At 39.4% G+C, this 23,153-nt stretch overlaps 2 protein-coding genes across 9 annotated transcripts in view; one reads left to right on the top strand and one right to left on the bottom strand.

Moving 5' to 3' along the window:
- Positions 1-11: 11 nt before the first annotated feature.
- GPATCH11 (G-patch domain containing 11) lies at positions 12-12,251 on the top strand. Of its 5 annotated transcripts, none has more exons than XM_026478931.4 (10): positions 12-178; positions 450-550; positions 4,085-4,156; positions 4,683-4,909; positions 5,723-5,764; positions 6,416-6,536; positions 6,721-6,811; positions 7,674-7,790; positions 8,702-8,783; positions 9,727-12,251. In XM_026478931.4, exons 3-10 carry the CDS (start codon positions 4,098-4,100, stop codon positions 9,780-9,782), a joined length of 795 nt encoding a protein of 264 aa, XP_026334716.1. In that variant the 5' UTR covers positions 12-178; positions 450-550; positions 4,085-4,097; the 3' UTR covers positions 9,783-12,251. The 5 variants fall into 5 exon arrangements, with proteins under 5 accessions (XP_026334716.1, XP_026334708.1, XP_026334722.1 ...); XM_026478923.4 differs by having other exon boundaries at positions 450-568; XM_026478946.4 differs by having other exon boundaries at positions 21-115; positions 450-568.
- Positions 12,252-23,153, bottom strand: part of EIF2AK2 (eukaryotic translation initiation factor 2 alpha kinase 2) — a 35,035-nt gene continuing 24,133 nt past the window's right edge. For all 4 annotated transcript variants that reach the window (XM_026478967.4, XM_048222549.2, XM_026478972.4 and 1 more), the window contains 4 exons: positions 22,700-22,828; positions 16,915-17,016; positions 15,882-15,935; positions 12,252-15,805 (listed from right to left, as the gene is read on the bottom strand). In XM_026478967.4, coding sequence (XP_026334752.1) covers positions 15,683-15,805; positions 15,882-15,935; positions 16,915-17,016; positions 22,700-22,828 — 408 coding nt within the window. In that variant the 3' untranslated portion in view covers positions 12,252-15,682. The remainder of the gene's footprint in view (positions 15,806-15,881; positions 15,936-16,914; positions 17,017-22,699; positions 22,829-23,153) is intronic.

The raw sequence follows: 23,153 nt of genomic DNA, 5'->3' as shown, positions 1-23,153 counted from the left end.
TGGTTTTTGCGCAAGCGCACTAATTACATCCTCCTAGGTTTGCCTGCCACAGGTTTCCAATTGATTGCTCGCTGGGAAACCCAGGTGGGATCTGAGGCTCAGAAGTCCAGTGCTGGTAGGTAGGCGCAGGCGCAGCGCGTGCTCTCGCAAGCTGGCCCCGGGCGAGTAGAGCTGCCAGGTAAGGGGGTGGAGATGCCAGATAGGATGGTAAGAGGGGTGGGCCGTGTGCTTCTTTTGACTAACCCATCACACCTTCACCTACATGCCCACCCGGGAGTCGTCGCGTCGGCGGGATGCTTGCAGTTGGGATGGACGCGAGAAGGGAGGAATCGGCCCCTGGGATGCGGGGGGAAGGGGGAAGGCTGAGGCTTCTTTTTGTTAGGTTTCTACTGTATGTCCAGCTACTTAGATCTTCTCTCCCCTCGGATGTGTAATGGGATTCTCCGTAGGTATGAAGCAGCATTCCTGTTGCCGCCTCCCTGCCCGCTGTCTGCCAAAACAAACCTCACCCGAAACAGACCTACTACCGTCTAACCACTCTCAAAAACTGGTAACTCCATTCTTTCAGGTATTCAGACCAAAAGCCTTGGAGTAATCTTTGACACACCGCCTCCAATCTATCAGCCAGTCTCGTTAGCTGTACCTTTAAAATACACCCAGAATCCGACCACTTCTCACCACTTCCACTGCTGTTACTGTGGTCCAAGCCACCTATCATCTCTGCCTGGATTATCGCTTTAGGAAGTTTATCTTTATGCTTGATGCGAATGGATGATGCTAAAGTATATTGTAACCCACAAAGGGGAGTTTTAAAAAAAAACCTGGAGCCTCTATTCAGATCTGCCTAACGCTTTAGAGCTGAATGGGTCCCTTAAAAATAATCTAATCCTGTTTGCATTAGCAAGAGCACTGAGACCTGGATTTTTTGTGCTGTTGAGAAAGTCATTTAGCCATACTGAGTCTTAATTTCTCCAACTAAAAAACTGGACTAACTATTCCTACCTTATATAGCTGTTAATGATTAAATGGGCTAAAAATGTTTGAGATACTGGGTAGGCACTAAACCATTATGTGTAAAAATACTATTATTAGAAATGAAGAATTTGAAGTTTAGAGACAGTGGGTGAATTACCACAAATGCTATGTATAATCTTACATATTTTAACTTATTATAATAAGAAAAAATGATAATGTTTAAAAAGTACACATGGCTGGTGAAACTATGAAGAAAAGTAAGAAAATGATACAATTGGTCAGGGACAAAGAGGGCTCCTGGGTAGCTGACAAGGGTCGTGACATGGGTGATGGATTATGTTATCTTTTATACTGTATAATAAGTTATCCCAAAGTTTAGCAGTTTGAAATAACTATAATCGCTTATTATCTCACAGTTTCTATGGATCAGGAATTTGTTAGTAGTTTAGCTTAGCTCAGACTTTTTTTTTTTTTTAAGATTTTATTTATTTATTTGACAGAGATAGAGACAGCCAGCAAGAGAGGGAGCACAAGCAGGGGGAGTGGGAGAGGAAGAAGCAGGCTCCCAGCAGGGAGCCCGATGCGGGGCTCCATCCCAGGACTCTGGGATCATGACCTGAGCCGAAGGCAGACGCTTAACGACTGAGCCACACAGGTGCTCTTAGCTCAGACTTTCTTAAGAAGATGACTCAGGCTGAGTCATTTGAAGGTTTGGGGCTCAAGGCTCTGTTTTAAGATGTCTCAATCATGTGGCTCCCATTTGTAGTGGTTGTGAACAGGAGGCCTCAGGTCTTCCTGTGTGGACATTTCTATAGGGCTGCTTACGTGTCCTCACTACTTGACAGCTGACTTTCTTTAGCATGAGTAATCTAACCAGAGTTAGAGTGATCTAAGAGCTGTAGTGTCTTTTATGACCAAAAAGTCACTCTCCTTTATTTCCACAATATCCTATTGGTTACAGTCAATCCTGGTCACTGTAGAAGGGGACTGTGCAAGGAGGTGGAAAACCAAGAGGCAAGAATCATTGGGGGCCATCTTGGAGGCTATCACTTGGTTACAAGAGTGTTTACCTCATAAAAAGTCATTATCTGTATATTTGTTTTAAGACATGATGACCTAGGGAGAAAAGTATTCTCTTATTACAAAATCGCAAAGTAAAGACCCTTCTTGTTCTTATCATAGCTAAACATTTAGAATTTATGATGTTTGGGCTACAGTGGTAGGGATATAGGGAACTTCTCTTTGGGGTTTACAGCCTGGTAAGGAAGATATACATTAAAAATTGTAAAACAACAGACCCCCAAAACAAACAGTACAGTAATACTTTTCCATTTGTAATTGTCCATACTCTCATTTGCAGTTGACAGAATCCCTTTTCCAACAATAGGAAATTTATTAGCCCATGTGGCAGGGAAGAATGTTAGATCACAGCATCAAAGAAAGAGCTACAGGAATCAGGGTCTTAGGAGCTAGAGTTGGAGAGTCGTTGCTTTTAGGATTACCTTTGTCCATTTTTTCTATCTGGCTTCATTCTGCAGAATAGGATCTCTTCATATGGCCAGGAAGATGGCCTTTTGGAGCCCAGCTTCACATACTTCCAGTTCAGAAACTCCAGTGGAGGGATCTCTTTTCCCCCACAATCTGTTTATTCATATCATGTAGGGAAAGAGATGCTTCTCTGCCCTGGTTAGCTCATCATCTCCTCTGTTGCTGGGACATAGTGTACCAGAACTGGGAGTCCCCAGGGGAGTATAGAGTACTGAGATTGCCACCCTCCACTAGAACCTCATGGAGCACGGAGGGCTGGGTTCCCAAAGGAAAGGATGGCATGCAGGCAAAAACAGTGTATGTGCACTGCAACAAATGACCACCCTTTGTAACTAGCTACTGGACCAGCGGCATTGATACCACCTGGGAGCCTAGTAGAAATACAGAACTTCAGACTCTAGCTCAGAATCAGACTCTGGATTTTGAGAAGAACCTGAGGCAATTCCTATACATAATAAAGTTTGAGATGCACTTTTCTTGATAATTATTAAGGGAAAATACATGATTTTAACTGTTTTGGATGGAAACTCTCCTGAAAAACGTTTCCATGTAAGTGAGGTGTTAACTGTATCAAATTCCAAATGAGCAGCTTGAACATGAAGTGCTGTAGAGCAAGGCCTGGAATGGTCAGGACAGACTTTATGAAGGAGGGTAGCCTAGGCCCCAGAGGAAGGAAATGTCTGTAGTATGTTCAGAGGGCAGTGAGAAGCCCATATGACTTGACTATTGAATCCTAAAGGAGCGTCAGGGATCAGATTATGAAGGATCCCTCGTGCTACCATGTTATAGTGACTGGTCCTCCAGCGCCTACAAGGTAGAGCTTATTGAAGGATTTGAAACAGATTAAATGACCTGACTTGTGTTTTAAAAAAAAAAAACAAAACTGGGGCACCTGGGTGGCGCAGTCGTTGGGCGTCTGCCTTTGGTTCAGGGCGTGATCCCGGCGTTCTGGAATCAAGCCCCGTATTGGGCTCCTCCGCTGGGAGCCTGCTTAAAAAAAAACAAAAAAAAAGCAAAAACACCACCACCACTCTGGTGGCCACCTGACTGGCTCAGTGGGAAGAGCACGCAACTCTTGATCTCAGAGTCATGAGTTTGAGCCCCACGTTTGGGTGTAGAGATTACTAAAAAAATAAATAAACTTAAAAAAAAAAAAGGTCTTAAAAAAAAAAAACACTCTGAAGAGCGTGTAGGAGACAGATTGGAAGAGGAGAGGCCAAATGCAATGAAACCAATTAGGAAGTCGTTGTAATAGTTTAGGTGGGAAAGAAATGCCTGAACTAAAGCAATGATCACAACTATAGGAAAAAGGAGGGGTGTTGTAGAGAAAGACTTGTCAGAGGTTTAAAAGAGGTCAGGAATGGGCAGGTTGTAGTGACATTCATTTGAAAATAATAGGGAATGAAGGAGGCTTGGTGTGGAAGAGAGTGAGTTGTCAGGGGGCTTCACACAGAAGGATGTTGGGAGGCACCTGAATATGTGGGAGAGCTGAAGAGAAAGGTCTATTTCCATTATAAACTAAAGTAATAGGTATTGTTACTTTATCCTATTTGATTTATAGATACTTTTGCCATATGACGTTGAACATGGCAGAAGAAGAGGACTATATGTCTGACTCCTTCATTAATGTCCAGTAAGTAAATGTGTACAGCTCATGTAATGCTATGTAGGAGACTCCTAAGTATTGTGAGTTGGAAGGTTAGTTTTATTGCTTAATGGGAACACCTCCTACATTTTCATACAAAGACACTAGGAGCCTGTACTTCCCTTTTAATGCTAAATATGTGACTTCTGCCCTCCGTTCTTGTTATTCTCCTCTTCCAAGGAAATTTACTCTTCTGCTTTATTTTATCTGATTTTCTCTTCTAGCTTGTATTCAACTTTGCTCTTTATTATTTCCAACCTCCTAGGAAAAATAGTGTAAAACTACTGTTTCTTCAGCTCTGTACTTCCTTTAGTTTCCTACAATCTGGCACCAGCCTTCATTATTTTTATTAAAACAGCTATTCTCAGAGGTCAGTGATTATGTTCTAATATCAATAGTAACAAAGGTGATCATAGAGGTACTGAACTTTAAAGCAGTGTCAACTGAGTAAGTAGCAAAGTTATGAGAAAACTTCATGTACTCATCTAAAATCACCTTTTCGCTTATTCTTCAGACAAGACATCAGACCAGGATTGCCAATGCTGAGGCAAATCCGAGAGGCCCGTCGAAAAGAAGAAAAGCAACAGGAAGCTAATTTGAAAAATAGGCAGAAGAGTTTAAAAGAAGAAGAACAAGAAAGACGTGACATTGGGTTGAAGAATGCACTAGGCCATGAAAACAAAGGGTTTGCTCTGCTCCAAAAGATGGGCTATAAAAGTGGTCAGGCCCTTGGCAAGAGTGGTAAGTTCTGTCTGGACAGAAGCAGGTGTTCCTAACCACCAAATGGTGATGTATTGATGAGTACCAGAGACGACTCTTTATCCATCTACACCGAAATTAAAACAACTTAACTGGTCTCTGATATGCTAACAAGCACATAGAGAACTTTCATCTTCCTACGCCACTTTAGACAACCGTTTGCCCTCAAGAGCTGCTTATCAGCCCAGCTCAGCCTTGAAGGCGCTAACTTCTGGGATGGATGAGACTTACAATGAAGGCAGCAGCTAAGAATGGTGATGAGAGAAGGGTTGAGGAGTGCAACGGCCAAAGGACGGTGAAGTGACATTGAGGAGGATGGCAGGACTCTGCCCTGCTCGCTCTGTACCTGCGGCAGCTGCCTAAATGAACATCTGGTTGGACAAGCTTAATTCTCTCTTCCCTATTAGAAAGTAAGACTGTTTATTAAGATGGAGAGGCCATATGTTTGTAGTAAGCTGCCTTTTTCTTCTTCTCTTCTTTACTGTAATGGCTTTGATCCTCACCTAGCAAAGCTTTGCTTTCCCTGGAGGCTGCCACCCTCTTGGACATAGAGTATCAGTGTTTCCACTTCTGGAAACCCTACCTTCCGAGGGCATAGGAGGCTGTGGGTCGGCCTCACTGAGGAGCAGGTGTTTAAAGGCAAGGGAGGTAGTTGATTATAGTCAGTTTTCCATTTCAGGGGGCACTGAAGCTGGAGGGGTATGTGTAGAACATCGTACCGTTGCACACCATGTTCACCTGTAGCTTGCGGAAGAGTTTCTAAAGTAGTTTGTGTGTTTTGTTCTCTTTTCTTAGGAGATGGTATTGTTGAGCCAATTCCTCTCAACGTCAAAACAGGTATATAATTATTTTTGAGCATATTTACCAGTAATAATAACTTATGCTTAGATCTAGCACATATATTTGCTTATTAAATACTTTTTTAATGGTAGCACTATTACAGTTCTTCTCATAGGAAACCCTCAGTAAGATGTTTCTTAAACTTCTAAATCTTTTAAACTAAAAATAAAAATTTAGTGAGGATAAAATAATATTCAAATCATAAAAATATGGGGAAAAATTGCTGTGACCATTAAAAATGCAAAGCTCCTTTTGTCCACTGAAATGTCCTAAAAGTCTTCGAAGACAGATTTATGCATTCAGTGTTTTTCTAAATACTTCGGATGAATTAAAAATATATATATATATTTTATTTGTTCAGTACATTTATATGAAAGAATGACAGTTGATACTGTTTTCCCAATTTAAAAAGCTTTATATAGCATGACCATCACATGAGAGCAGACTAATGATCTTTGTAAAAATCAAATCGTGTGCTGGGGCTTAGAAAAAAACCACATCTCTACTGTTTTCTCCTGTCATTCATGTCAAATGGTTTTGAGTGATTGTTGTCCAGTTAGAATTGTGTGTCATTGGCAAATATGTCAGTTGCCATGTTTTAAAGTGTGAAGCCAGCAGGTTCCTCAGCAGAGTTTGCCGTTTGAACAGGGAAAAGCGGCCTTGGTCATGAGGCCTTGCTGAAGCGGAAAGCAGAGGAAAAACTAGAAAGCTACAGGAGAAAGATTCACATGAAAAACCAAGCTGAAGAAACAGCCGCAGAGCAGTTTCGGTAACACTTCGTACTCGCGTTGTGTCGGGTTTCCTCTTGTCTTTACCGTGGTATGTTTTCTGGGAGTTGGGCACATAAAATGGGTAAAGAGAATACAGACTCTTAGTAGACTGTTGCCTTCTTTCAATGAGACTGTGACTGATTGATTGATAGATTGATTGATTTAATTGATTTATTTTTTTAGACTGCGATTTAAACATAAGCAAGATGAAGTGAAGCTGGAAGGGGACCTGAGGAGAAGCCAGCGCGCCTGCCGGCAGTTGGATACTCAGAAGGCAAGCCTTCCACCTGTGTTCAGTTTGGAACACTTTTTTGGCACCTGGTGTGATTTGTCCTCTAATTAGAAAAAAAAGAAAGAAAAGAACTCCAAGCGGGTGTATCTAGCCTGCTCTCCAGTAAAGCCTTCATTTAACACGCACTACTGATGTTTGATGACCGATACTCAGGGTGACTTGTCCTCTGCAGGAACCAGAGTGGTCTGAATTACCCAATGAGCATCAAGTAACGTTTCTATATTTGATTGTTCTCTGCTTGTTTGAGTATCGATGACTCAGAGCTGGTGCATTTGGAAATTCTGTTCACCAGAATATTTGATTAACCAGAATAGCCTATTTTTAGTCCATATTCAGTACCTTTTGTGTCCCTAACTAGTAAAATCATGGTAGATTACTATCTATTTCAGATGTGAGTGGTTTTTAAAATTCTATTGTTTCTTTTATTTTACTTTGCTTTTATTTTTTATTTTGATGTTTCCACCAAAATAAAGTGACTTTATTTAAAGTCTCAAAAACATTTGTAAAATTTCCCCCATATGTAAATAGATCGCTGGAAGCAATCTCTTACTTTTCTATATTTTCGTAGCATTTTATTTTGTGTCTGTGTCATGACACTTAAGATTTCTAGCTTATATGTATTATTTTATGCCCATTAGGGTATGTATACCCATGACGCCTTTTCCCCACTAGACTGGCAGCAACTTGGGGACAGTATTCCAACTGGGTCTTCGTCCCCATGGTTCATACAGCACAGTGCTCAACTCTTGAAGCAACACTCAGTAAATACTGAACTGAAAGAATAGGAATTCATGTTGACATGAACATACTTGTGTTTAATGGGGAATAATTCTCCCATTTTCAGAACATTCAGGTTCCCAGGGAAGCATGGTACTGGTTGGGGCTTGAAGAGGAGACTGAGGAAGAGAAGGAGGAAGAAAAAGAGCCAGATGAAGATGAATATAAGAGTGAAGACTTAAGTGTATGTTTTGCCACCAGTTCCTTGAGCAGGGTGTCTCAGCCCTGGCACTGTTAACGCTTTGAGCCGGGTAATTGTTGGGGGACGCTGTTCTGGCCTCCACCCAGCAGGTGCCAGTTCCACTCCCCCTGTGACAACCAGAAATGTCCCCAGACATTGCTAAATATCTCTGAGGGGAAAAATCAGCCCTTGTTGAAAACCACGACATTATAGGGTTATTTTATTAACCCCAAACCAAAACTTTATATAATTTCTTCCTTTAGCTTCAGTTTGCACTCTCATCTCAGCTTCAGTTTGGATGATGGATGAACTGCAGATGTCAATGATTTTAATTTCTACCTTGTTGCCTGTTAAACTTCTGGAAGTAATTCTATAGGAATACCTCCTTTACCCATAAACAAAGCAAAAAAAAAAAAAAAAAAAAAAAAAAAACCCCACAGTTCAAAGGAAATGGAGATTATTCAAGAAAGGAATCACATTTCTATGGTTATTTGTATATGAACATTTTATAGGAAACATTTACAATTTGAAAAACCAGTGTTCCGCTTAACTGAGAGGACGTTGTGAGAACTTTAAGGACAAAGGGAGGCAGTGTTCACTCTCATCCCACCAGGGAGGAAGATTCTTTGAAAGTAGAAGGGGTCTTTAAAGGATGCTGATTAAAATAGAGCCAACCCAAACCTATTTTCTAAATGCTAACAAGTGGTCTCTTTGTGTCTGGCAGACTTGTGAAAATATCAGGGTGGCTGATAAACTGGGACATGTTCTAATATACTCTGCCCTTCACACTTCTACTTGGTTAAGAGAGTAGCAGAAGATTTATAGCCTTGGGCTAATTTGGCAGGATCCAAAAGACCAGAAAACCAAGATTCTGTTCAGTTTGGACTGTTAATGTGCCTATGTCCTATATCTAGGTACTGGAAAAATTACAAATATTGACTGGGTATTTAAGAGAAGAACATCTGTATTGTATTTGGTGTGGAACAGCCTATGAAGGTAAGAGGATACCTCGTACTTTTTAAAAATATTGAACACAAATGTTCTTTTTAACTTTGATTTTGTGCGTGTGTGTGTGTCTGTGTATATGTGTGTGTGAAAGTCACATTCCCCATAGACAATGGAAATTATTCCATCCAAATGGCAATGTGGGATCAATGTCTTAAACCAATAGTGGATATAGAAATAATTGAGGCCTTTTTTAAAAAAAAAAAAAACTATTTGAGAGAGAGAGCACGAGCGGGGCAGGAGAGGGAGGTTGGGGAGTGGGGGCAGAGGGAGAGGGAGAAGCAGGCTCCCCGCTAAGCAGGGAGCCCAACAAGGGGCTCAGTCTCAGGACCCTGAGATCATGACCTGAGCAGATGGCAGATGCTTAACCACCTGAGCAACCCATGCGCCCCATTAATTGAGGCCTTATTAAAGGTGCTTTTAACTTTTCAGAAACTTCATGTACAGAAGGAAATTTTTCAGTCTTCTGTTTCAAAAGGAAGAATTTTTTAGTTACTTGGGGATGATGATTTGTTTTTGTGCTTTATTTTTAAATATTCTTCTTCAGCTATAGTACTTGAAAAATATTTAAAATTCTTAGAACTAGATTTTATGTAGTTAGATATTGTCCCTGAACAATAAAAATCGGAATGTTGAAATCCACTCCATTTTTTTTTTATCATAAGGAAAGAAATGGGTTTAAAACTGGCCAGGTGTCTTATAGAGCCGAGTACTTTCCCTTCTAATACATTCGCCCAAGCTGGCTTTGTTAACTTGAATTTAAGGACCTTGTGCTTGACTGTAAAGACTTGTTGGTTCTTGTTGTATCTTTTCCTGGTTTCACTGAGTAAGTAGCAAACACAGCTATGAAACACATGTTATGTTAACATAATTTTCTGGAATAGTTTACTATACAAGTTGTATTAATCTTTTATTTTCTTCACATAAATCACAGATAAAGACGACCTCTCTTCAAATTGCCCAGGACCAACTTCTGCAGATCACGACTAAGATTATTCTCAATAAAGTTAGAAACTTGGAAAATGTTATTGTTTCCTAAAAATAGACAATTGAGCGTTAGAATTCCCAAATTATGCTAGTAAAGAAAGATGGCCTTTTGTATGTTGTGTTCTTTTTGTAACTTTGGAAGTACTTTGTACTTTATAGTTGTTCATCGACTTCAGAAACATAACAGAATGCCATTTCAGGACACAAGTATTATAGACACAGGCAATTACAATGTATGACCGGATTGTGATGTTTATTGGGCTTAAGGATACCAACAGGTAACTCTCTTATTCCCCTCTTCACTTTGGAACAAATTGAGAAATAAGACATAGGAGTCAGAGAGAGATCAAAACGTCAGCTTTATTATCAGTGAAGCTGGAGTGGAGAGCAAGGTTGACTTGATCTCCTGTAAGGCTCCCTTAAATATCTCCCTGCCTGGACACAACTGCAGACCTCTGCCTTGCCAGGGATAGAGCCCACCTTTGCATTCTGAGACCACTCAACTTTCAAGGTGAGAGAACCCACCAGGGGGCTGGGCCACACATGCTGAGTTCCTGCTGCTAGAATCACTCATCAGATGAGACACCTGTCGAGAGGGGATGAATGAGGATTCACGGAGCTTGTTCCCACACCACTGTCTCCCAAGGAGCAAGAAAAAGTCCCTTCCTTCCATGCAAGCATGAGGAGGAAAGAAATGTATTCCCCTCAGTAAGACTGTATCAAAGGCAGCATTCCATGAACGCTACTTCGTTCTAGCCAGTTTTAGAAACGAAATAATTATGATACTTCTGGCAAAATCATGAGTTTTCATGACAATGTGAGTATCCATTGTAAGTGAGCGATTGTAGGTTTTGGCTAATGAAACTTAAGAATTGGGAGTAACCTTAAATACCTGGTGATCCAACTGCTTACTAAATTTGGGAGCTCTTCGACAACATTCCCAGCAGTTGGCAGCCCAACCTGTGCCTTTACTCTTCCAGCCCTTGAGGGCTTACTGCTGCCTTAAAATGGATCATTCTATTGCTGGGTAGCTCTATGTGATTTTTAAAGTTATTTTCCTAAAATCTGCCTCCCTATAACTTTACCAAATGTAGCTAAGGACATACCATGTGGCACTCCTCTAAAGATCTTCAACCAAAATTTCACATAAAAAATCATGAACTTTTTTTTAAGGTTCACAAGCTCAAGTGCCTCCCAAGTGATTTTGATTCAGCTGGTCTAGGATAATTTCTGGATATCTATTTATTTTGAAGTTCTAAGAATGAGTCTGATAAGCACCTGTGGATGAGGACTAGTGCTACAGGTTAAATACAGAGCGCTGTTACGTTCTGGGGTACAATTTTATAGCTCACCTTTCAGTACCATTGAGCAAGAGATCACCCTCCTTCCCCTTATTAGAAACCACACACTCAAAAACACAGCAAAAGCCAACCTATATTTGCGTTAAGATAATCAATAGTACAACTTCTATCAGCCTCTGAACTAATGTGACCTAATTCGTTTGTTCTCACGTTTAGCTTGGGGAGCTTTAAAAAGGAAAATACAAGTGTTCTACCCCCAGAGATTCTGATGGAATTGGTCAGTGTGGCCTGAGCACTACTACCCTTGATTCTGAGACGCAGCAGAGCTCACAAAGCACTAACCTAGTTAACTTCTAGGCCTCTGTTCTTCATCCAGAAAATGAGTCATTATTTTTATGAAAATATATACCTATATATAATACTAGAGTTTATACAGTTGGATAATACTATTGAATATTTACTTTTTCACTTAAAAAACAATGAAATTGAATCAATAGCTAAAACAAAGGAGTTCATCTTTCCTTGGAATTACAGTTAGATATTTTCCTGTCATTTCAGCCAGTATCCTGACATTCATGCGGTCATTCCCCAAATCACGTGGATTGTTTCAGACAGAACAGAGTTAGGCAGCAGCTGCTTTTTCTCCTGTTACTGACTGTGGAGGAATCTTCCCACCGCCTAGTGGCCAAAAGTATTTTTAATATGTTAATGCATAATTAGGCTGAGAATGTGCAAAGAACCTTGATGGAATCTGTGACTCCAACAGAGTTCTGGTCTGCATTTCCAGGTCAAGGGCTAGAAATAGGCCTACCTTGGAGTGTGGGAAATACCCCTCCATGCCCATCCGTTGACAAAAATACAGGCTTTCAGTATGAGTAAAAATTTATTTTTATTAATATGTCTGTTGATTTCATAAGAACAATAATGAAAACCAGCAGAAGCAAAACATTGAAGTTTTAAATTTGCTTTAGTGAATTTGAATTTGCTTCAGTGAACTTTATGTGAAATTTGAAACTTAAATTTTAACATGTCATGTTGTCATTTACTTTTATTTATATTGTGCTGTTTTCAAAGTCCTACCTATAATTTCTAAAGTGTTTCATTTTCTTAATATAAATCCAAAATACTGGAGCTTCTATAATTCAAAATAAACAGACTTTAACATACGAAATTGGTTTGCTTTAAACACCTTTATTTTAAGTGTTATTTGCCATTTAATTGTTGAAATTTGAAAGTGAAGATTATTTAGGATTACACACATTTTGTAGATTCAAGCATATGAAATTCTTAATACTTTTATTTCCCACCAGTTCAAAACCACTTACAGAGTTCCTGCCTTATGCAAGGCAGTACACTCACTGCCTTGGGATATACAAAAATGAGAGAGCCTGTCCCTGCTTTCCAGAAATTCACAGAAAGAGCCACGTAGGGATTACTGCGCTCCAAGGCAAATTGGTGAGCTTAATACTGAGGTACTGAACAATAGCAGTCCTAGGGAGAAGTTTCATTCTGAGTGGAGATGATGGAACACTATGAAATCACACTGAATTTGGTCCTAAACATAACCTGGATACACAAGGTTACGAGGGTGACAATGTGACCCAGCCTTTCCACTCCCAGGTATTCAGCCAAGAGAAATGAAAACATGTCCACATAAAACTTGTCCATGAATATTCATAGTAGCAGTGTTCATAATAGGAAAGTGGAAACAACCCAAATGTCCATCAACTGATGAATAGATAAATAAAATGTGATATATCCATATAATTGGTGATTAGTTGGCAATAAAAAGGAATGAAGTACTGATCCACAACATGGATGAACCTTGAAAACCTCATGCTAAGTGAAAAAGACCACATATTGTATGATTCCATTTAAATGAAATGTCCAGAGTGGGCGAATCTATAGAGATAGAAAGTAAATTAGCGGTAGATTAGTCTTTGGGGGAAGATGAGGAATGCGTGCTAACGGGTACGGGTTTTCTTTTTGGGTGACAAAAATGTTTTAAAATTGTGATGATGGCTGCACAACTCTGAACGTACTTGACACCATTGAACTGTGTAGTTTAAATGGGTGAATTGTATGTGAATTAAATCTCAGTAAAATTTTATTAAAAAAAAAAAGATTTGAAGGGAATATTAGGTAGAAACCATAGTAGAGAGCCACCGAGTGCAAAACCTTGTTCAAGGAACACAGCTGACCTGTGTGGTGGGGGCTTAGTCAAGCAACAGTGAACATGGGTCATGGAGTGGGAGCCTCCAGAGGAGCACGGCCCCGCCAACACCTCGACTTTAGCTCAGTGATACTCATTTCAGACTTCCGGCCTCCAAAATGGTCAGAGAATAAATGGGTGTTGTGTTCAGCCCCCAAGTTTGTGGTAATTTGTTACAGCAGTCATAGAAAACTGATACAGGTCTTGAATTAACTCCTGAAGAGCCACACCTATTTGAGAGATATTTGCCTCACAGTTTCACCTATTACACAGTTTTTAGTCAGAGTTTAAACAGTGAGGCCACCGTACATCAATCACCCGCAGTCCCTTCATCTGAGACCTTTCTGAGGAAATGTAGGCTGAGGATAGGCCACAGTCACAGATACAGAATCACAGCCATTGAGGACTGGGTGGACATTTCGATATAAAGAGTAAATATCCGAACGGACTGTCTGCCATACTTTGTCCCTCAGCCTGCTTTCCTCTATATGATCTCCCTTGGCAATCCCCTGGATTCAAAGTTGAGCTGCAGGGGTTGCTTCCAGATAACATACACGTCATTCTGCGTACGATTCCACCCTTTCCATCGTGTCCCTAGTGTGTGTTTCCTACGGTCTGCTCTACATCTTCACCTGAATATTCTAGCAGCAACACAAACATGACGTCTCCACGTAAGAACGCACATTTTACTTCCCAAAAGTGTTCACCTCACCGTGTAGGCAGACGTGTGGTGGCCTCGCTATTGGCTTAAACCCCAATGAAAAACTGTATAATAGATAAACATGTGAGACAAAATAGCTCTCAAGTATGTGTGGCTCTTTGGGGGTTAATTTGACTGAGGTCTGTATTACCTGTAATGGCATCCTAATCCAGCCACTCGCCTTCAAACAAGCCTGGAAGCCTGCTGTGTACCTTCTCATTAATCCTCACAATTAGTTACCAGCTCCTCTTGGTTCTGACCCCACTATTTTTTCCAGGCCGGCACAGCCTCTCAGCATTCTGGTCTTCCACATATAGTCTCTTCCTGCTCCAACCCATTCCAAGCACACTGTTTCAAAGAACTGGTTGGGTCACACCCCTGCTCAAAAAACAAAAACCTCATTTGTCACCTTTGGACTTTGCCAGGGCACCAATTCATTCTAAAAATAAATATTCCATCTGTCCCATTTAAGTTCTTTATAGAAGAATCACAGATGACAAAGAGGTTTGATGGGATCTGAAAATCCCTATTTTGCAACCCCTAATGAAATAATGGATCCAAGCGACAATCATCAATGGTTGCCAAAACCGTTATGCGGAAGATGCAGAGGAAACCTGATAGTACATGACACCCCCAGAGCCCACCGATCAATCTTCAGATCACCGAAAGTGGAACAACCAAACATAGCCCTCCTGACGTGATACCAAAGGAGGTATACAGCATCACTGATGCAGCATTCTTGGGAAAAAATTTGAACCAGAATCAAATCAAGCTTCTAGTTCTAAAAAACTCAACAGCTTAAGGAAACGTAGTGAACTGTTACCTTTGCAGTTGACCTCCCAGATCTCCCTCACCTTCCGTCCCTCCTCAGAGAACCACTATGGGATTTAATATTTCTTATTCCTTTCTTTCCCTTTATTGTTTGACCATATTTGTTTGCATTTCTAAACAAAATTATTTCATTTATCATTCTCTGGAACTTTATGTAAAGAACCTTTCTGTCTATATTTTTGGTAACCTGCTTTGTTTGCTTAACATTATGTTCCCAGGAGATGTATCATGTTACGATATTTAGCTTGTCATTCATTCATTTTTACTGCTATACAGTATTACAATGTGTGGAAAAAATACAATTTATTTATCCATTCTTCTTGTGATGGACATTGTTTTTTGTTCTTTTGGCTGTTATAAACAGAGTTTCTATGAACATTCTTGTAGGCATGCAAGTGGGAATGGAATTGATGGCTTTGAGGGTATGTACACCTTCAACTCACCCAGATCAGACCAAATTGTTTCCCAAAATGATTGTATATCACTTATCTTTTTATGGATACCATATTTCTCTAACAAGTTGGTTAGTTATTTAAGACAGGGACAGATCTTATATTTTTTGGCCTAGAAAGAGTGAACACTTAATAAATATTTATTAATTGATTGATTCACTAATTGATATAAAAATTTGAGAGATTTCCCTCCCTATGTTTATAATAAGGAGATGAGCCAGGAAAATTAGGCAAATGTATGAATGTTTCTGAAGTTAAAAAAAAAAGATTCAAACTTTCCTAAAACGTAGTGAAAAATTAAGGTAAAGATGAAAATAGAAGGTAAATATCATCAGTAGTCCCTAGAAGATTTTAGACAGTTACCAAAAAATTGAATAGCCAAAGGAGGATACTTTTTTAGAAGGGCTCTAACGTGTGCTTCGTTCGTTTTTCACTACAACATTCTTCCACATCTTCAAAGTCTCCAGTATTTCAGATGCACTAGGTCGCTTCATGGGATCATGTGACAGTAATCTCTTCAGAAGAATTTTCTGTAATGATAATGAGTCAATACTTAGAAATAGAACATTGAAATAAATAAAATTCTGATTATTTTCAAGTGCTTACTTCTCTGGCGTCAAACACATCTGAGAACTTGCCAGCCCTTAGCTCTTTAAAAATCTGAAAAGAAAACATACATATATAATCATTAGGGAACTATTCACTTGGGAGGAAAACCAAACTTGCTTCTTAGCCAAGAAGTGCGCAGGACACCCCTTCCCCACCTTGCCCCATCCTTAACATCATGACGTGTTGAAGTGTTAAGAGCATCATATGCATTATCTCCCTTCATCCTTTCTGGAATCTTATGGGATAGGTATTTTCATTACCCCATTGTACAGAGAAGGCCGTTGGCTCCAGGCCAGGTCCTTGTACTGATCTTCAGACCAAGCTGTCCAGCTGCCTAGTGCCTTTAGCGGCTCCCCACTGTCTCCACATGAAAGTCCACCATCTTGCCTTCATCTAGGTCTGACATGTCTTTCCAGTGCCATCAACCATCACTTCCTTGTCACTATATACTCCAATACAAATGCCACTGCCTGCTAATCCCGCACTCTGCACACTGTTGTCTGAAGGCTGGAATTGTCTTCTTTCTATTTTGGACCATTAGCAGCAAACCAATCCTTCAAAGCCAGCTTAAATACCCCCCGAAACTGAAATCCCTATAGCTAGCAAGATCTCTGTCCTAGCCATTTCCACAAAACTTCATGTCTTCCCCCAAGACATGCATCGCATTCTCTTATTTTCCATCCTAGAACATAAGCTCCTCGAGAACAAGGCTTATTCATTTTTATAACCCGGTAGCACTTAGCACAGTGTCGTATGCAAAGCAGGCAACCGGTAGAAGTTTACTGACCGACTCAGATAAGAAAGAGCTGTAGTTTTATGAGGTGTACACACCTCTGAAAGACCAAAGGTTTTGGTCTTCAACAAAAAGCTTTGGTTGCCCAAACATGGAAAAGATAAAATCCGTATTTCCTTTTCAGTCAACACGAATGTATTCAAGCTGATCCTCACATGAAGGTATTCACTTCAGCAGCACTTTGGAGATGACTGCTAATACTTTTTGTTGCTTAATTCTTTTTGTGAGATTATTTACCTCCACTGTTTCCGAAAGAGTGGGACATATGTAAAGAAGTTCTGCGAGAATTAGCCCCAAGGCAAAGATATCCACTTCTTTTCCATATTCTTTTGAAGAAATCTGAAGAGACCAAGATAGGTTTATATTCGTTACTTACCCAATATAAACATCCGTGACTTCTGAAGCCAAAAAAGTTATTTGACCAAAATATCTTACATCATGTAACAAAGCACGTTTGTTAGCAATATCTGTGGAGTCTGACTGCCCTGGTTCAAATCTGTCATGAAGTAGCCGCATCAACCACGTAAATTAACCGTCAAGGGTAGAATAATCTCCACCATAAAATGGGGATACCAAAAGTTTCAACCTCAGAGTTTGACTACGGTGTTAAATAAGATGCAGCAGGTAAAATAGTTCTAAGTGACTTGCATGCAAATGTTCACAGAAGATGTATTCCCAATATTCTGCTGGAAGCAATTCGCATGCCCACCCGCAGGAGAATGGATAAGCGCATTGTGGTCTATTCAGGCAATGGAATAGTACTCGGTAATGAAAAGGAATAATCTGTTGGTATAAGCAACAACTAGAAGTCCTCCAATAGACATTACTTTGAGTGAAATAATCAAATACAAAAAAGTACATAAAGTACGATTCCATTCATATGAAGCTCAAGACAGGGAAAACTAATCTGTGGTGATAGACATCAGAGCACTGATTGCCTCTGGGAAGAAGGGATGGATTGGAAAGGGCCTGAAGGAATTTTCACAGGTGAGAACAATGTTCTACATTTTCATAAGCTTATGGGTTTCACAGGAATACGTCTTTGTCAAAAATGTACATTTAAGATATGAACACTTTATGGTGTATAAATCATCCCCCAATAAAATGATTTTCAATTTAAAAATTACTAAGAAAATGAAAAACTCAATGACAAATGAATTAAAAAAATATGTTTAGGGTGGCAATACAGGGTGCAGGAGATATTTAATAAAGTGGGAGTTAAAGGGGAGCCATTAGCCACCTATTTTCTTCCAAGTTCGCACTCCACAAAACTCTTAAATTATGTCTTTGTGCTACATGGTCCCCAAAGGGAACAGCTGGATGTCCTCTCCATTCTAGATTCTCAAACAACAGAAAGATGAAAAATAGGCAATAAGCTATCAACCAAAGAATATAAGCTACTAGAGTAATGAATCTAGATATAAGACAAACATTCACAATCAATAGTTGTACAACCAGGTTCATAACAGCAATTTTCACAAGAGCGAAAAGGTAGGGGCAACCCGAGTATCCACTGATGGATGAACAGATAAACCAAATGTGGTCCATCCATACCATGGCATATCATTAAGCCTTAAAAAGGAAGGAAATTCTGACATATGCTACAACAAGGGTGATATTGAGGATATTCTGCTGGGTGAAAGAAGCTAGTCACAAAAGGACAAATACTGGACAATTCTACTTACACAAGGTATCTAGAGTAGACAAACGCATAGAGACAGAGAGTAGGATGGTGGCTGCCAGGGCTGGGGGAGACGGGAATGCGGAGCTATTCGATGGGTGCAGAGTTTCAGTTTTACAAGATGAAAAGAATTCTGGGGAGGGATGGTGGAAATGATCACACAACATAAATGTACTTGATGCCACTCAGCTGTGTGCTTAAAAATGGTTAACACGATAAATTTTATGCTGTGTATCTTGTCACAATTAAAAACAAATGTTTTAAAATCAATAGACTTATTAATAATCAATAAGATACAAGGAGTCCCATGTTAACAGCATAACACTATACATATTGAGGGAAATACTTTAAAAATATAAAGTGGTCTTCGTGAAGAAAAAAAGTATTTTAAAATTTCACTGAAGAATATAAAAATGGCCTCAAGGTAGGTGTGCCATTGCTCCCAGCTGTGCCCTGGCCTCCCAGTGAGAGGACGACACTTGCCATCTCGTCCCCTTGGGTTGCGCCATGCAATTCGTGCAGGGCCATGATGGTTAGTGATGTATGCCACTCTTGGGCAGAGCCCACACAAGTCATCACAGCGTTCTGCCACTGCAGCCTGCTATGAGGACAGCAATGACCCAGATAGGGTGCTTCCTTCAGCCCTGGGTTCTGGAACGAAGGAGACACGTGGAACAAAACCACAGCCAGATTGCAGCCAACACATCACATGGGTGAGAAATAAATCTTTGGTGTTTTGTATGCCACTAGGAGATTGGGAGTCGCCGGTTACCACAGGATTGCCTGGCAAAGGCTGACTTGAGAGAGGACTTGAAGAAGTGGGAGAAACCTGCCCATTTCTTGGAGCAGAAGTCTCGGCTATATAACAATGTCAATTCTCCTCAGTTGACTCCTTAACTTTTTTTTAATAATAATTTTTTTATTATGTTATGTTAGTCACCATACAGTACATCCCTAGTTTTTGATGCAATGTTCCAAGATTCATTACTTGCATATAACACCCAGTGCACCATGCAATACGTGCCCTCCTTACTACCCATCACCGGCCTATCCCATTCCCCACCCCCCGCCCCTCCGAAGCCCTCAGTTTGTTTCCCAGAGACCATAGTCTCTCATGGCTCCTTTACTTTAATGCCGTTACTGTCAAAAATCTCAACACCAGTGATGGACCATGACAAGCTGATGCTATCATTGATTCCAAATGAAATAGTGAACTTAAGAACATTTAAAAAATGAAGAATAATGTGGGAGGTTCTGCTGTCCAAATACTAAAACCAATATTATAATGCTATAATAACTGAGATAGTATGATGTTACAAAGAAAAAGATAAAAATAAGTCATTTGGACAGAACAGCATCCAAAAACAGATCCATGAGTGTGTGGGAATTTCACGTATGATAAAATAGCATTTCTTTTAGGTTTTTCTTTAAATTCCAGTTAGTTAACATACAGTGTAATATTAGGTGCGGGTGTACAATATAGTAACTCAACCCTTCCGTACATCACCCAGGGCTCCTCACAAGCACACTCCTTAATCCCCATCACCTATTTCACCCATCCCCCCACACACCTCCCCTCTGGTGACCATCTGTTTGTTCTCTATAGTTAAGAGTCTGTTTCTTGGTTTGCTTCTCTTTTTTTTTCCCCTTTGCTCATTTGTTTTGTTCCTTAAATTCCACATATTAGTGAAATCATATGATATTTGTCTTCTCTGACTGACTTATTTCATTTAGCATAATTCTCTCTACGTCTATCCACATCATTGCAAATAGCAAGATTTTATTCTTTTTTATGGCTGAGTTATATTCTAGTGTGTGTGTGTGTATCTGTGTCTGTGTGTCTGTGTGTCTGTGTGTGCGCGCAAGCATGTGTATGTGTGTGTGTGTGTGTGTGTGTGTGTGTGTGTCTCCCACATCTTCTTTATCCACTCATCAGTCGATGGACACTTGGGCTGTTACCGTAATTTGTAAGATAATGCTGCTATAAACATCGGGATGCAGGTATCCGTTTGGATTAGTAGTTTTGTATTCTTTGGGTAAATACCTAGCAGTGCGATTGCTAATTTACAGGGTAGTTCTATTTTTAACTTTGTGAGAAACTTCCATACTGTTTTCCAGAGTTTGCAGTCCCACCAACAGTGCAAGAGGGTTCCCCTTTCTCCACATTCTCACTAACACTTGTGTTGTTGATTTTAGCTATTCTGACAGGTGTGAGATGATATCTCACTGTAGTTTTGATTTGCATTTCGCTGATGATAAGTGATGTTGAGCATCTTTTCATGTGTCTGTTGGTCATCTGTATGTCTTCTTTGGAAAAATATCTATTCATGTCTTCTGGCTATTTTTTTAATTGGATTATTTGTTTTTTAGGTATTGAGTGTTATGAGTTCTTTACATATTTTGGATACTAACCCTTTATGGGATAGGTCATTTGCAAATATCTTCTCCCATTCTGTAGGCTGCCTTTTAGTGTTGTTGATTGTTTCCTTCACTGTGCAGAAGCTTTTTAAATTTTGATGTAGTCCCAATAGTTTATTTTTGCTTTTGTTTCCCTTGCCTCAGGAGACGCATATATAGAAATAAGTTGCTATGGTTGATGTCAGAGATTACTGCCTATGTTCTCTTTAAGGATTTTTATGGTTGCAAGTCTCACATTTAGGTCTTTAATCCATTTTGAATTTATTTTGGTGTATGGTGTAAGAAAGTGGTCCAGTTTCATTCTTTTGCATGTGGCTGTCCGATTTTCCTAACACCATTTATTGAAGGGACTGTCTTTTTCCCATTGGATATTCTTTCTTGCTTTGTCAAAGATTAATGGACCTTATAATTGTGGGTTCATATCTGGGTTTTCTATTCTGTTCCATTGATCTACATGTCTATTTTTGTGCCACTACCATACTGTTTTGACTAAAAATACAATTTTTATTATGGTAAAATATACATAAAATTTACCATTTTAACCATTTCATGTGTGCAATTTGGTGGCATTAAGTACCTTTACAAAGTCATGCAACCATCACCAGTATCTATTTTTAAAAATTTCCATCATCCCAAACAGAGCTGAACCATTAAACTATTTCCCATTCTTCCTCCCTCAGGCCCCGGCAACTTCTGTTCTACTTTTTGTTTCTACGAATTTTCCTTAATATAAAAGCTTAAATCACAAACCATCTGATACATGGTGATGGGCAACCGCATATCCACATGAGGAAGATCAAGATATATATCCCTTCCTCACATGTATAGACAAAACCTAATTCGAGTTAGTCTAAACTAAAGTAAAAACACAAAATCTTTTTGTAATGTTGTGGGAGAAATGGCCTCCAAAATAAAAATGAGAAACCCAGCAGCCATAAAGAAAACACTGATAAACATGACAACTTAAAAGCTTCCACGATACAGCATAAACAAAGAAATTACTAACAATCAAGGAAAACAAATCTGCAATATGGTTAACAGATACAGAATCAATAACCGAAATATAAAAATATCCCTTACAAATAAATTAGCAACGGATAACCTAATTAAGAAAAATGAGGAAAGGACACAAACAGAGAATCTGCAGAAAAATCCTAAGTAAATATGTGTAAAGATGGCCTTCCTAACTAAAAATCTGAAAAATGCAGACTGAACAAGCAAGTGGCCCAAACTGCAGTCTGCTAGCACCCTAGTCTGATTGGGAATGGGAAGGAGAATGCAACATTCTCCAGCACGCTGGGAGGAAGGCATAGTAGGATCACTTTTCTGGGTATGACAATTTCACAGTATTGGCCAAATCTGAAATGCACTTATTCTATTCAATAATTCACTTGAAGGAATCTATCACAGATGATCATGGAAACACTTGTTTTTAGTGTCAAAGATAAGGGGAAAAACATGTAAAAACTTGCTAACAGCCTAAATAAATAACCCGTCAATAAGGAAACAGTTACATAAATGATGGTATAGGTCAGCATACAATACAGTCGCTAAGATAGATGTGAGATCCACATGGACTGATACAGAAGGATTAGGATACATTGTTGAGTGGGAAAAAATTAAGTTGCAAAATAACATTACAGTAACTTTGTAAAAGCATGTCCTTATATCTTTATGCAAAAGTCTCTATATCCATATATACTTGTGTTTATATATGTTTGTAACTCACAGAAAATTATCTAAAAGGATAAACAACAGACTCTGTAAGAAGAGAAGGAGTAGAAAGGAACGTTAAAGGGAATTTTCCATTTTTATTCTATATGCTTCTGTGTTGTTTTAATTTTATAAGAGGTGTCTATTATCTCTATAGTTAAAAATAACACAAAAGAAGTGAAAAATACATAGAAAATAAAGGAACCTCACCTGCTCTGGGCTCATATATCGAAGAGTTCCTTTATTACTTGTCCGATTTTCATAATCTTTCGAGGATGTCACAAGTCCAAAGTCTCCAATCTTTATGTGTTTTGTATTTACTAAAAATATGTTACCTGGCTACAGAAAAAAAAAACCCAATATTTAATTTATAAGTACCAATTTCACAGACTGTTATCACATATCCAAATCATATTTAACAAGGGCTATTTTTCTATCTCCTTATAAGGCATTTACCCTTACACAGGTGGCCCAAAACAGGATATTTAAGATCACAGGTCTTTAAAGTAAGGACTTCGCTGTCAGCAGAGAAGACTTCAGGCATAGCTGACTTCAAATATCTGATCTGAAGAGAAGCTTAGTGGAAGGTGGATTCACTCTGCACAGTACTAGAGGGTAGAAACAACCAAAAGTCTTGCTTTAATATACTAATAGTCTGGTCCAA

This window comes from Ursus arctos, unplaced genomic scaffold, assembly GCF_023065955.2.
Source record: "Ursus arctos isolate Adak ecotype North America unplaced genomic scaffold, UrsArc2.0 scaffold_8, whole genome shotgun sequence".
Lineage (NCBI taxonomy): Eukaryota > Metazoa > Chordata > Mammalia > Carnivora > Ursidae > Ursus > Ursus arctos.
The sequence above is the reverse complement of the archived record's forward strand: the minus strand, read 5'-3'. Positions and strand labels throughout refer to the sequence as shown.